The sequence below is a fragment of the Liolophura sinensis genome, chromosome 6 (genome assembly GCF_032854445.1).
Source record: "Liolophura sinensis isolate JHLJ2023 chromosome 6, CUHK_Ljap_v2, whole genome shotgun sequence".
Taxonomy (NCBI): Eukaryota; Metazoa; Mollusca; class Polyplacophora; order Chitonida; family Chitonidae; genus Liolophura; species Liolophura sinensis.
Window position 1 is genome coordinate 11,381,597 of NC_088300.1, and position 14,683 is coordinate 11,396,279.

General features: G+C 40.4%; 1 protein-coding gene across 4 annotated transcripts in view; it reads left to right on the forward strand.

Moving 5' to 3' along the window:
• The first annotated feature begins 2,562 nt into the window (after positions 1-2,562).
• The window catches only part of LOC135469231 (echinoderm microtubule-associated protein-like 2), a 32,308-nt gene continuing 20,187 nt past the window's right edge, over positions 2,563-14,683 (forward strand). For 2 of the 4 annotated variants that reach the window (XM_064747823.1, XM_064747822.1), the window contains exons 1-3: positions 7,003-7,196; positions 10,449-10,474; positions 13,430-13,556. In XM_064747823.1, the coding sequence (XP_064603893.1) occupies positions 7,117-7,196; positions 10,449-10,474; positions 13,430-13,556 (233 nt within the window). In that variant the 5' untranslated portion in view covers positions 7,003-7,116. Of the gene's footprint in view, positions 2,888-7,001; positions 7,197-10,448; positions 10,475-13,429; positions 13,557-14,683 lie in introns of those variants that run through there. The other 2 variants (XM_064747821.1, XM_064747820.1) reach the window with 2 other exon arrangements.

The following is a 14,683-nucleotide window of genomic DNA, read 5'->3' on the forward strand; positions in this document are numbered from 1 at the left end:
CCACCCACATCCTCTCCCCTCCTTAAGGAATTGTCTGGATACTCCCCCTCCCCACAATACCCCTCACCAATGACCACCTCCATCCCCTCCCTTCATTAAGGAACTGACTGGTGAAGACTATACCCTGTATAAAAACTGTCAGACCTATTATTACATGCAATCTGATATACATGTAGGAGCTACTCTGGGTAGCCTGTTGCTGCAGCTTTGGTGATCGGTTTACATTTTCAGAGTTAGACCATTAGAGGTAGCATGTTACATGCATGCCAGAATGTTTGCTTCTCGACAAATTTGCGTGTGTAGATGTATATGTAATTAACAGAGCGGATCTCATCTGCAGTCCGTACCGTGACAGTGCATTAGGTTAGAATAATGGTGTAATCTAGCCTAGGGCATTGGCCTGTGTACATATGTGTAGGGCTGGCCTTCATGTACTGTTAAGAGCAGTGTGTTATTATACACATGAATTAACAACAGTGGTTACAGCTGACATGTACAAATGTGCCCGTATGTGATGTTTCATTGTGACATGCATGCATGTATGAGGATGATCTGCCTGTAACGTGTGTCTGCCTGTGGACTGCTGACTGCTATCAGCATACATTGCACATTGGATGTGTGAAGCGCATGTCCGTGTAGCATTCAGACTATACACTGATAATAGAGACTCTGTGCAGCTCTGTATGATCACAGTGTAGATATACATTTAATGAAGCATACTGATAAGAACTGTTTTTCAAATACGTGTACATGTAGATCATATAAATTGTTGAATCACGACTGAATTATTGTATTTAATCTTCTATGATCTGCATGCTCAACATTATGTCTGAATGATGGACGTCAGTAATTGTGCAGATAAGGCAAGGTTAATCAGTGTACACATTACAGTAGTATGTGTGTTTTGTTGGGGGGGGGGGGGGAGTGGGTAGTGTAAAGAACCACGTGTAATAGTAACATGCTAAACACCCCAGGCCTGATAGGCCTGATGTCTCTGGGGTTTGCTTGTCCATTGTCTTATGTGCTGGACAAGTACACCCAGCTACAAAGGAGTTCTCCTGAGGTCTCTCAGTGAAACACTAATTAAGTCCCTTAGAAGCACCCACTTCTAGAGGACTTCCAGTTGTAGAGCACTAGAGAAGTCCACTGACCAGTTTAAACCATGATTGGGGAGTCAGTATAAAAATGCAAATGAAACCTTTGCAAAGGGAGTCCTCAAGAAGCAACCCTGCAGTCCCTTAGAAGTGCCCCCTGAGGTCCCTTAGAAACGCCCCCTGAAGTCCCTTGGAGGCACCCACTGAAGTCCCTTGGAGGCACCCACTGAAGTGACTTAAAATCACCATTGAAGACCCCCCTTAAGTCCCTGTGAAGCACTAATGTCCCTTTGAAGCACTCCTAAAGTTCCTAAGAAACGCCCCTGAAGCGCCTTAGAAGTGCCCGCTGAACTCCCGTAGAAGCGCCCCCCTGATGTCCCTGAGAATCACCCCAGATTCATCATTGTAAACCAAATGGAAAGCAGGTATTTTATAAATGGTTTTATTTGTGAGGTAAACCTACATATACTACATTATAAGAACAGTACTTGCAACATGTGCGTGTGAGTGTGATATCTGTAACAAACAAATACCTACAACCTGGTCAGGCGAAATGATATAGCTTGGACACAGACTAGAAAGCATTTGTGAATAAAATATTATATACTTTCTACTTTGCCGGGAGCAACAAGACATATCCAGAACTGTCGTTTACCCGATGGTCTTTTTCACCTTGCATTTTCAAAAAAAAAAAAAAAAACAGACAAGGAGTCATATGTATTATTAGTTACTAACAAAAACTTTGTATCATTGTCTTTTTTAGTAAAATGATTGTGTCCAAACTATGTACTGACTTTCATACTATCAAAAACAGTTTGTTCATACCATAAATAACATGCCAGAAACATTCACACACGGCATCTTTCACACATACTGCATCTTTCTGAACTTCCATGCACTCTGCACCATCCACATGTACAGCACCATGCACATGTACACCATCATCTAGGCTAGCTGATAAATAGATCCATTAAGGTAATGTACAAAGTCGGCTATCCGTAAATGTCATTTAGACATGGATGTGATGAGACAAGTGGGAAATATTTTGTTGTTTAAATAGCAGGTCTGGAAATCACACATGTACACTGTGTAGTTATTACTGTTGTGAATAACAAGGGCAGGAATTATGGTGTTTACATCATCAGCTACATGTGTGTGCAGTGAGCAGGGGCCTCACAATACCTATTCACTATTAGCTGTGGTAGACAGCTTGTCACAGTGTCTACAGGGCTGATCAAAACACTGCACATTACAGGCAGCCATCAACATGAACTAATTAACAACAGTATCCATTTAGGTTGAATTAATGGATAGTGGTTATGTTACCACCCCTTCAGTACTTTAGTGGACTCTCCTGCCAGACTCTGTTGCTATGACAAATTAATATCTACAGGATGCAGTGGTAGTTCAGCCCATTGGGTACATTGTATGTCATAGTGTAGGACAGAGGTGCTTGGGGAAAACTCTACACAAACTGCAAATTGTTAGCTACATGTAGCTGTGAACTCATGCAGATTTAAACACTGTTTTAAATTTGAATTTTAAAGTAGTGTGCTTCACATCCTGCAGAAGAATATATGAGTAAGAACTAACAGTGTAGTGTTAGCAGACCTACAGATATTTTATATAGGTCTTAGTGAGAGTTGCAGTGGTTGTGAGTGGTGTCTAATCAGTGGTAGAGGCCTGGGTGCTGGTGAGAGACAGGACTACACACACACAGTATAAACTAACACTTGAGATTAGGGGTATACCATGGCTCATCGCCCCCGAGGTCCTGCAGCAGGAAGAGGACGGTAAGTAACAGCACTTCTAACATCATATGAGCCATGTAAACAACCTCAAGTACTGCTTGTGGGCGAGTTTTGTGACTTCCATGTTTGCATTTCACTTCAATACATATACTAGTGCCTTAAAAGTCATCACTATGCAAAAGTGGCGATACTCAGTTTGTGTGGACTGTTGAAAAACTGTATGAATGATCTGACTGTAATGTGGCGACATACATATAAGATGTATGATTTTGAGACTGTGGACTTTTTGTGAATGAATGACTATGGCTTATTGCCATATTAGGTATATTGTAATCCTATCGTGGTGACAAGTTTTTGTGCACTTTAAGTTTGTATATGGTGTGGTTGTGAGTAGATGGGGCGGGAGGATGTGAACAAACTGTACACATATCCAGCCTCAGCTACCTGTAGTGTGGTATCAGCCGGTTAGGAGTTATGTCATTAGAGAGATCAATATATATACATGTATATACAATGTCCATGCAGTAGAAATGGGCTGATATATGAATGTTCAGCCAGAAGTACAGGCCGTGTCCATGTAATAGAAATATCTGTAGTGTGATATCAGCCAGTTAGGAGATATGTCATTAGAGAGATCAATATGTACATGTATATACAATGTCCATGCAGTAGAAATGGGCTGATATATGAATGTTCAGCCAGAAGTACAGGCCGTACGCCTCTGACTGGCACAGCATCTGTATGTAGTATTCACCTATTGTACTTTGTGATTCTAATCTGCATAGACCATGTATCAAGGACAGTTATGTTGTATTCAACAAGTGGTGCTTGTGTGCATATCTGTATGTGTGCTGAACACCATTCTGTGTGTATCTCACACCCATCAGCATTGGGTGTTTTGCATGCTGAACACTACTCTGTGTGTATCTCACACCAATCAGCACTGTGTTTTGTGTGGTGAACACCATTCTGTGTGTATCTCACACTGATCGGCATTGAGTGTTTTGTGTGCTGAACACCATTATGTGTGTATTTCACGCCGATCAGCACTGGGTGTTTTGTGTGCTGAACACCATTATGTGTGTATTTCACACCGATCAGCACTGGGTGTTTTGTGTGGTGAACACCATTCTGGGTGTATCTCACACCAATCAGCACTGGGTGTTTTGTGTGCTGAACACCATTATGTGTGTATTTCACACCGATCAGCACTGGGTGTTTTGTGTGGTGAACACCATTCTGTGTGTATCTCACACCAATCAGCACTGGGTGTTTTGTGTGCTGAACACCGTTATGTGTGTATTTCACACCGATCAGCACTGGGTGTTTTGTGTGCTGAACACCATTTTGTGTGTATTTTACACCGATCAACATTGAGTTTTTTGTGTGATGAACACCATTCTGTGTGCAACTCACAGCGATCAGTACTGTATTTTTGTGTGCTGAACACCATTCTGTGTGTATCTCACACCAATCAGCACTGGGTGTTTTGTGTGCTGAACACCATTCTGTGTGTATCTCACACTGATCGGCATTGAGTGTTTTGTGTGCTGAACACCATTCTGTGTGTTTCACACTGATCAGCGATGAGTATTGTATTTTTGTGTGCTGAACACCATTCTGTGTGTATGTCACACCGATCAGTATTGTATTTTTGTGTGATGAACACCATTTTTGTATACACAAAGGCTCAACACAGTTATACTTGATGCACAAAAAGTGTTGTGCCATAGATCATGTCTGATTTATACTGACATTGATGGGTATTAGGGGTCAGCTGATAGTACACATGGAGGCGTCACATCACCATGTGTGATGTACACAAACTGTTGTGCCTTTGATCATGTCTGATTATACTGGCATTGATTGGTATTTGGGGACAGATCATTGAACACAAACTACACCTGACCTCACTTTACTGAATGCAACTTGATCATGCACCAAGCTGTGCATGAAAATCTAAGATGAACTGCTGCATTAGATCAGGTGAAACATCGTATCCATGGATTCAGTCTCAGAATCTGCTTCATCTGTGTACTAATCAGTAGGGGCCTCCGTGGCTCAGTTGGATATCACGCTTGCACAGCGTAATGACCCAGGAGTCTCTCACCAATGCGGTCGCAGTGAGTTCAAGGCCAGCTTATGCTGGCTTCCTCTCTGGCCGTAAGTGGGAAGGTCTGCAGCAACCTGCAGATGGTCGTGGGTTTCCCCCGGGCTCTGCCCGGTTTCCTCCCACCATAATGCTGGCCGCCATCGTATAAGTGAAATATTCTTGAGTACGGCATAAAACACCAATCAAATAAATAAATAAATAATCTCATCAGTATACATCGGTGTATAACACAAAACAGCAAAGAAATAAATAATAAATCAGTAGAAGCACCCATCATGAATTATTTAGCTTTCCGTCAGTGTATACATGCACAGTGCAACAAGAGCAAGTTTCCACCTAAACCTTATTTGATTCATATTCCATGTCATTTTACCCGATAACATTGGTCGGGCATACAATATCCCAGTTACCCTGCAGAGAGCAATGTGTTCTAATGAGGATGTGCAAACTGGAACTGTCTGTGACACATCAAACATCATTCGGGCAGAGGGGACCTTACTTTAGTTGTCTGTGACACATTAAACATCATTTGGGCAGAGGGGACCTTACTTTAGTTATCTGGGACATGTCTAACATCATTCGGGCAGAGGGCACCTTACTTTTGCTGCACTGTTTACTTACAGAAAACCTCAGTGGTAAATGTACAGGCTGTATCATGTATCTTTGAACCTGACCTGTCTGTACCATGTATCTTTGGGCATAACCAGGCTGTATCATGTATCTTTGGGCATGACCAGGCTGTTCCATTTATCTTTGAACCTGACCAGACTGTACCATATATCTTTGAACCTGACCAGACTGTACCATATATCTTTGGGCATGACCAGGCTGTACCATGTATCTTTGGGCATGGCCAGGCTGTATCATGTATCTTTGAACCTGACCAGGCTGTACCCTGTATCTTTGAACCTGACCAAGCTGTACCATGTATCTTTGAACCTGACCAGGCTGTACCTTGTATTTTTGAGCCTGTCCAGGCTGTACCATGCATCTTTGAGCTGGCCAGCTGTACCATGTATCTACGAGCCTGATGGGTCTGTGCAGACTGTAACCTGTATAGACAGCTTACAAGGCATTCACACAGGTTACATGCATTATACATGTGAACAACACACTATCGTCTCTGAAAAAATATGGTGTGCTGTTCCCATTAAATTCAGAACAAATTCCATTTTGAAAGCTTTTCACAACTAATTGCCATATGTTACGCGACATTTTCACCAGTAGTTTTGTTTAGTCTTTCGTTTGGTAAACACTGTGGTTGTATTGACTTATATGTTGGGCTACCATGGTAACAACAACAACATGATCCAAGCACTGTAGCCATGGAATAGGATGTGACAAATCTAGAATGACCAAATATCATAGTGGAGCTATCGCTGGGTGTTGGTAATGCTGTGTTGACCTCACACTTCAGTTATCGTTAATCTGAACATTGAGTATACAGTACATATAGTAATGTGGATACAAATTAACAACTTTATGGACAGCATAGTGTTATAAAATTCATGAAACTTCACGACCCTGAGTGATAAATGGTGAATAAATATGTCAAGAAACCTTACATGTATCAGAAATTTCATGTCTGATATTTCTCATTATATACATGTATGTAGTGTTTGAAATTTATTACTCGCAGGAGAAGGATAACCCATTTGGGTTTCATGAAGATATTCCCAGGCTGGTTTCAGATTGAACTCTGGAGAAGATTATTCTTGACCAGGTCTAATGAAACCTTGATTGAGGTAGATGTTACGTGCATATTGGACCAAGCATTACTTGACCACTATCTTCGGTCTAGTATTATGTAAAATGGACAGTATGTGTCTTAATACCACTTTCTTCAAACAGGTGTTTTCAAAAATGTCAGGTACCAACATTTTGAGTATTTCTTGGCTTGTCAGATGAGGAGGAGGAGGAGTGGGTGGGAGTGGATGGTTAATCATTTCACCCAGACCCTAGCTCTCAGATTTTTTTGTATGTACACAGTGTGTTTGCATTTACTGCACTTTAACCATCGCTGGTATTTTTTGATTGTTGTTCATAATTTGTAATAGTTGCTTGTATTTTTGAATTGCCCTCAAGTTGCGTGATTCTTTCCTGATTGTTGCTCGTATTTGGTAACTGTTGCAGTTGCATGTAATCGCCCTGTGTGTTAATGTTGTCACATGCCATTCTTTCTTGTAGACGCTCTGGTTCGCAATATAGTCTGTACACTCGAGCCTTGCATCCAAAAGGGTACTGGTAATAGGCACACAGTAGTGCCGGGCTTGGACTAACCCAGGGATTGTAGAGTAGCATGTGTTGTTGTGGATGTTTTTTTTTTTATGCTTTCCATGCAGCTTGCTTTCATTTAATTTCACTCTGCTTGGCCTATTACATCTACATTTTGCTTCATAGCATTGCCTTTAGTTTCATATAAATGTACTATATTTTTATGGTACAATATTAGGTGCTCTCATAAATGTGTAAATACTGCATTACAAGTAACAGATATGCATGTACATGGATGTTGGCCCTACATGTATATGTGCTTATAACTAACACCTGTACATACGTCTGCTTTACAAATAACAGAAGTACATACATCTGCTTTACAAATAACAGAAGTGTATACATCTGCTTTACAAACTAAAGAAGTGTATACACCTGCTTTACAAACTACAGAAGTGTATACATCTGCTTTACAAATTACAGTAGTGTATACATCTGCTTTACAAACTACAAAAGTGTATACATCTGCTTTACAAACTACAAAAGTGTATACATCTGCATTTCAAATTACAGAAGTGTATACATCTGCTTTACAAATTACAGAAGTGTATACATGTGCTTATACAACAAAAGTACATAAATTTGCTTTACAAATAACAGAAGTACATACATTTGCTTTACAAATTACGGAAGTGTATACATCTGTTTTACAAATTACAGAAGTGTATACATGTACATGTGCTTACAACCAAAGTACATATATGTGCTTACCAATAACAGAAGTACATACATATGCTTAACAAATAACAGAAGTACATATACTTAAAGCTTTTAGGCAGCATGTGTACACAGCGTGATTGTACTTTAATTTCTCTTCAATAATTAAAGTTCGCAAAAAAGGGGTTTGCTTGCCTTCACTCTTATTATAATAGCACATGCTGTAGCTCATCTCCTCTGCACATTCTAAACATTGCTGACATCTCTTAGCTCTTGTTGTAGCATATTCTGTAGGAAGTCTCCACTGTTCAGTAGAAACATTTGCTGACATCTCTTATCTCATATTGCAGCGCATGCTGTAGAAAACATTGCTTATCATAAACATTGTAGCATAAGCTGTTAGCAATTCTCCTCCGTCAATGCTCATTGACACCTCGTATCTGTTGTAGCACATGGTGTAACAAATCTCTATTGAATTGTATAATACATCATTGGCTCATCCCATGTTTTAGGTTTTGGTGTTTCTATACCTGCTGTAGAAAATCTCCACTGCCATGATTATTGATATGGGGTTATTGTTTTATTTTCTGTGGTGCATTGTGTAGATGGATTCACAGACAATTTACATAGTTTATGATGAAAGCAGGGTTAATAATCATTAATGGTTATCAGTACTGAGTAATCATTAAAAGTTAGCTTTAGTGAGTAATCACTAACAGTTATCAGTGGTGACTAATCAGTAACAGTTGTCAGTAGTGAGTAATCACTAACAGTTATCAGTGGTGACTAATCAGTAACAGTTGTCAGTAGTGAGTAATCACTAACAGTTGTCAGTAGTGAGTAATCACTAACAGTTGTCAGTGGTGACTAATCAGTAACAGTTGTCAGTAGTGAGTAATCACTAACAGTTATCAGTGGTGACTAATCAGTAACAGTTGTCAGCAGTGAGTAATCACTAACAGTTGTCAGTAGTGAGTAATCACTAACAGTTATCAGTGGTGACTAATCAGTAACAGTTGTCAGTAGTGAGTAATCACTAACAGTTATCAGTGGTGACTAATCAGTAACAGTTGTCAGTAGTGAGTAATCACTAACAGTTGTCAGTAGTGAGTAATCACTAACAGTTGTCAGTAGTGGGTGAGTAATCAGTAACATTTGGCAGTAGTGAGTGAGTAATCAGTGACATTTATCAGCAGGGAGTAATCAGTATCGGTTATCACCAGTGAGTAATCCGTAACAATTTTGAGCAGTGAATAATCAGAAACAGTTCTGAGTAGTGAGTAATGAGTAAAACTTATCAGCAATGAGTAATCAGTAACAAATGTCAGCTACGATTAATCAGTAAAAGGTATCAGCTGTGAGTAATCAATGACGGGTATTAGCGGTCAGTAATCAGTAATGGTTATCAGCAGCGAGTAATTAGTAAAAGTTGTCAACAATGAGAAGTCAGTGACAGATATCAGCAGTGATTAATCAGTAAAAGCTATGAGCGGTGAGTAATCAGTGACGTTATGAGCGGTGAGTAATCAATAATCGCTATCAGCAGCAAGTAATTAGTAAAAATTGTCAACAGTGAGAAATTAGTGACAGATATCAGCAGTGATTAATCAGTAAAAGGTATTAGGAGTGAGTAATCAGTGACGGCTATGAGCAGTGAGTAATCAGTAATGGTTATCAGCAGCGAGTAATTAGTAAAAGTTGTCAGCAGTGAGAGATCAGTGACAAATATCAGCAGTGATTAATCAGTAAAAGGTATTAGGAGTGAGTAATCAGTGACGGGTATGAGCGGTAAGTAATTGGTAAAAGTTATCATCAGTGAGAAATCAGTGACAGATATCAGCAGTGATTAATCAGTAAAAGGTATTAGCGGTGAGTAATCAGTGACGGGTATGAGCGGTAAGTAATCGGTAAAAGTTATCATCAGTGAGAAATCAGTGACAGATATCAGCAGTGATTAATCAGTAAAAGGTATTAGCGGTGAGTACATGTAAATCATAATCATCCAGATGGTTCTTGTACACTATGTGAGCAGATGTGTATAAGTATAGTTATATACAAGTGTATAGACAAATACATGTAGCTGTAAAAGCAATGAGCAACTGTTATTGGTGTCAATCACTCTGACCACTGTGTGATGGGTAAAGTTGTATAACCATACAAATTGTTACCTTATCTTGCAGGTAGCAATCATAATGACAGCTATATGATAATGAGTACAGTTGTATAACCATACAAATTGTTACCTTATCTTGCAGGTAGCAATCATAATGACAGCTACATGATAATGAGTACAGTTGTATAACCATACAAATTGTTACCTTATCTTGCATGTAGCAGTCATATTGACTGCTACATGATAATGAGTACAGTTGTATAACCATACAAATTGTTACATGACAATGAGTACAGTTGTATAACCATACAAATTGTTACTTTATCTGATATATAAAGTACACAAATATAGATATGACAAAAATATTTTGACAGTGGTTTTACACTGTGCATGCAAGTCTTGGCTTCAGCTGACTGGTATTAACTGTGTGTTTTGTTTGTTGACAGTGGTAAAGCCCCAACATGGAACCCAGGTGAGTTCAAGCCTTGCTACTTCGTACATGTATCTCCAACAAATAAAAACTGCCATAAAGGCACATAATGACGGTATTGTCATGAATGTGCAGGTATCGGCTGTGCTAGTATTATCCCTACTCACTACACATCTTAAAGACTTCAGAACTTCAGGAAAAGCGTACAGATTATTTCAGCACAACTGTTTTGTGCAGATAACCAATCCTCTGTAGCGACTTCAGCTATGGAGTCTGGTAAAGATTGATATATTTTGAGTTTCCTTTCAAAGAGAATGAGTAAACTCTAAAGCACTTATGTTTTGCAGGATTCATGGACTTTGTTGTATTGCTAGAAGCACATTTATTTTTTTACAGTCAAACATGAATGAATGCAGAGGTTACTGTATTGTAAAACTGAATGACGAGCTTTATTAAGTCACTACTAGCGTACATGTATAAAAATTTGGGGAAATTTTGTTTCATTCTGTAGGACAGTGAATTTCTTTTAGCTTTGCTGTTCTTAGGAGTGTAAGTGTGACTGTGACATGATGTTGACATAATTGTGACATAATGTTGGTTTGACTGTGATGTAATAAGTAAGTTGGAGTTCACATTGACATGATGTAGGTGTGACTGTGACATGATGTTGACATAATTGTGACATAATGTTGGTTTGACTGTGATGTAATAAGTAAGTTGGAGTTCACAGTAACATGATGTAGGTGTGACTGTGACATGATGTAGGTATGACTGACATAATGTAAGTGTGGCTGTGATGTTTCATATAAGTGGGAGTTCACAGTGACATGATATAGGTGTGACTGTGACATGATGTAGGTGCGACTGTGACATTTCGTATAAGTTGGAGTTCACAGTGACAAGATGTAGCTCTGACTGTGACATGATGTAGGTATGACTGTGACATTTCATGTAAGTTGGAGTTCACAGTGATGTGAAGAAGGTTTGACTGTGACATGATGTAAGTGTGACGTTTCATATAAGTGTGAGTTCACAGTGACATGATATAGTTGTGACTGTGACATGATGTAGGTGTGACTGTGACGTTTCACGTAAGTTGGAGTTCACAGTGACGTGAAGTAGGTGTGACTGTGACGTTTCACGTAAGTTGGAGTTCACAGTGACGTGAAGTAGGTATGACATTGCACAGATTTTTGTGATTGAAATGTTGTCGTGGTTGTAGCCATTGTATTTATGCATGACTTGTTTTGTTTCTGATCGTGTAAAGCTAAGCGGGGTAAGTCTCTTCTGTGTCTCTAAAGCTCGTTGTTTTATTGTGTGGCTGGGTGATTTGTCACTGTTTAATTATAACCGAATCAGAATTGGATTATTCTGACTGGCTTCTGGTGACATGAAGGAGGCTCAGGGTGATTTTAACCTTGGTTTAATTGGAGTGACGTTTGTGTGTGTAAAATTTTGGTGGCATTTTTTCAAATGTGCATTTTAAATATAAAAATAAGCTGAGTGTCTGCAGAATTTGCCGTCTGCATGGCTTTTTTGCAAATTACCATTGGTATTATGTGTGTTGTCTCTCAGAACTAGAATTTCACAAGCCTAAAGTTGTTTTCATGTTTTTTTTTTACTTTCGCACTTCAGTTTCTAGTGTGAACACTTGTATACATGTACTTGCATGCACTTCTTTGTTTAAGAGTGTTTCATTGGCTCTCCCCTTTCCACCTTTCCAAAGCTGTGTTTCATTGGTTGTTGACTTACCACCTGACTGTCCTAAGCTGTGTTTCATTGGCTATTGACTTACCACCTGACTGTCCAAAGCTGTGTTTCATTGGTTGTTGACTTTAATACCACCTGACTGGCCAAAGCTATGTTTCATTGGCTGTCCCCATACTTCAAACTGTGTTCATGGGCTCTCCCCCTACAACTGGACTGTCCAAAGCTGTGTCTTATGGTGTGTACACCTCATGCACATGTCTTGGATTTCTTTCTGGACTTCTGTGAGATTCGCACATTAGTTTTCTGTGGTTAAACAACTGAAAATGCCCTTTTTGTACAGTTTGTACATACATTTATACCATAGTAAAAGTATGGAAGGAAAAATCTTCCAAAGGCTCTGGTTGTTGGTTCCAAATGTCTGCTCAGATTAGAAGTGTCCCCTCAGATTTTAATTGTTCCCTCAGATTACAAATTCCCCTCAGATTTTAAGTGTCCTCTCAGATTACAAATATCCCCTCAGATTGCAAAAAGTGTCCCTTCAGATTATACGCATCCCCTCACATTACAAGTTTCACTTCACATTACAAGTGTCCCATCACATTACAGGTGTCCCCTCACATTACAGGTTTCCCCTCACACTACAAGTGTCTCCTCACATTACAAGTGTCTCCTCACATTACAAGTGTCTCATCACATTACTAGTGTCTCCTTACATTACTAGTGTCTCCTTACATTACAACTGCTTCCTCACATTACAACTGTTCCCTCACATTACCAGTGTCTCCTCACATTACAACTGTTCCCTCACATTACCAGTGTCTCCTCACATTACAACTGTCCCCGTAAGTAGGAAGGCCTGACAGCAGCTTGCGGATGTTTGCTGGCTGCTGTCGTATAAAAGTGAAATATTCTTGAGTATTGCGTAAAACACCAATCAAATAAATCAAATAAGTACAACTGTTCCCTCGCATTACCAGTGTCTCCTCACATGACAACTGTTCCCTCACATTACCAGTGTCTCCTCACGTTACAAATGTTCCCTCACGTTATAAGTACACAACCTTAAAAATTGTCCTGCCATTTTTTCAGAAACGATCTGTTTTACATCTTTGGTGCTTCTATTAAGATTCCAATGTTAGTGCTGGCCATTTAGATGAGAGAAAAATGAAGGAAAGAGCTCTGTAAGAATTTTATGTGACTGTTATATGTATATGAGAGATCTAATTTCTCTTGAGTATTGTACTTTTAAATGAGAGATATAATTTCTCTTGACTTTTGTACATTTAGATGAGAGATACCTGAAGATCTACCTGAAGGGAAGAGCTGTTCCATTCTACGCCCCATCATCGTACAAAGATGTCCAGGTGGAAAAGCAAGCCCCACCCCCTAGTGAGAAACTTCAACTAGAATGGGTGTATCCTTTCCCGTGAACAGAATATTTATCATGTTCATAGTTTCAGGTACATGTAGTAGAGGTTCATTGAGAAATGAAAGGAAATGGCCAAGAGCTCCCTCCTCTTTACCCAATCCCAGCCCTTCTGCCCAATCCCTCTACCCAAACCCTCTTTCAGTCCTCTCTTCCCAACTCATCTACCAGCCCCATCTGCCAATCCCCTCTGCGACTGCTCTCTACCCAAATCTCCACCAGTCTCTACCCAATCCCTGTCACTGCCCTCAACTAATCTCATCAACTTAATCCCTCTGTCATCCCCCTCTACCCAATCCCTCTGACACATTATATACCCTATCCCTCTGTCAGTCTCATCTAGCCAATCCCTCTGTCAGTCTCATCTATCCAATCCCTCTTTCAGTCTTATTTACCTAATCCCTCTGTCAGTCTCATCTACCCAATCCCTCTGTCTCATCTACCCAATCCCTCTGGCAGTCTCATCTACCCAATCCCTCTGTCAGTCTCATCTTCCCAATCCCTCTGTCAGTCTCATCTACCCAATCCCTCTGGCAGTCTCATCTACCCAATCCCTCTGTCATTCTCATCTACCCAATCCCTCTGGCAGTCTCATCTACCCAATCCCTCAGTCTCATCTGTCCAATCCCTCTGTCAGTCTTATCTACCCAATCCCTCTATTTTCTCCTGAGCATGCTAGTCTCCTGCTGGGCATGGTGATCGTCTGCTGGATACATTTGTCTTCTGCTGAGCACAGTCTCATCCACCCAATTTCTCAGTCAGTCCCCTCTACCCCTACCCAATCCCTCTGTTAGTCTCATCCACCCAATTTCTCTGTCAGTCAACTCTACACAGTCCCTCTGTCAGTCCCCTCTACCCTTACCCAACCTCTCTGCCAGCCCTCTCTACCCAACCTCTCTGCCAGCCCTCTCTACCCAGCCCCTCAGCCAGTCGTCCAGGCACGTCTATCTTTGCTTGTCTCCTCTACTATCTCACACAACCCTACCCCCTGCTAGTCTTGTATGCTAAGCTCGCACCATCCCACCCCCCTGCTATTGTCCTCTGCTAAGTCCCACTACTCCACCCCTCTCCCAGGCTCCTCTAAACAATCCCCTTGCATGTCCCCTCTACCTGGT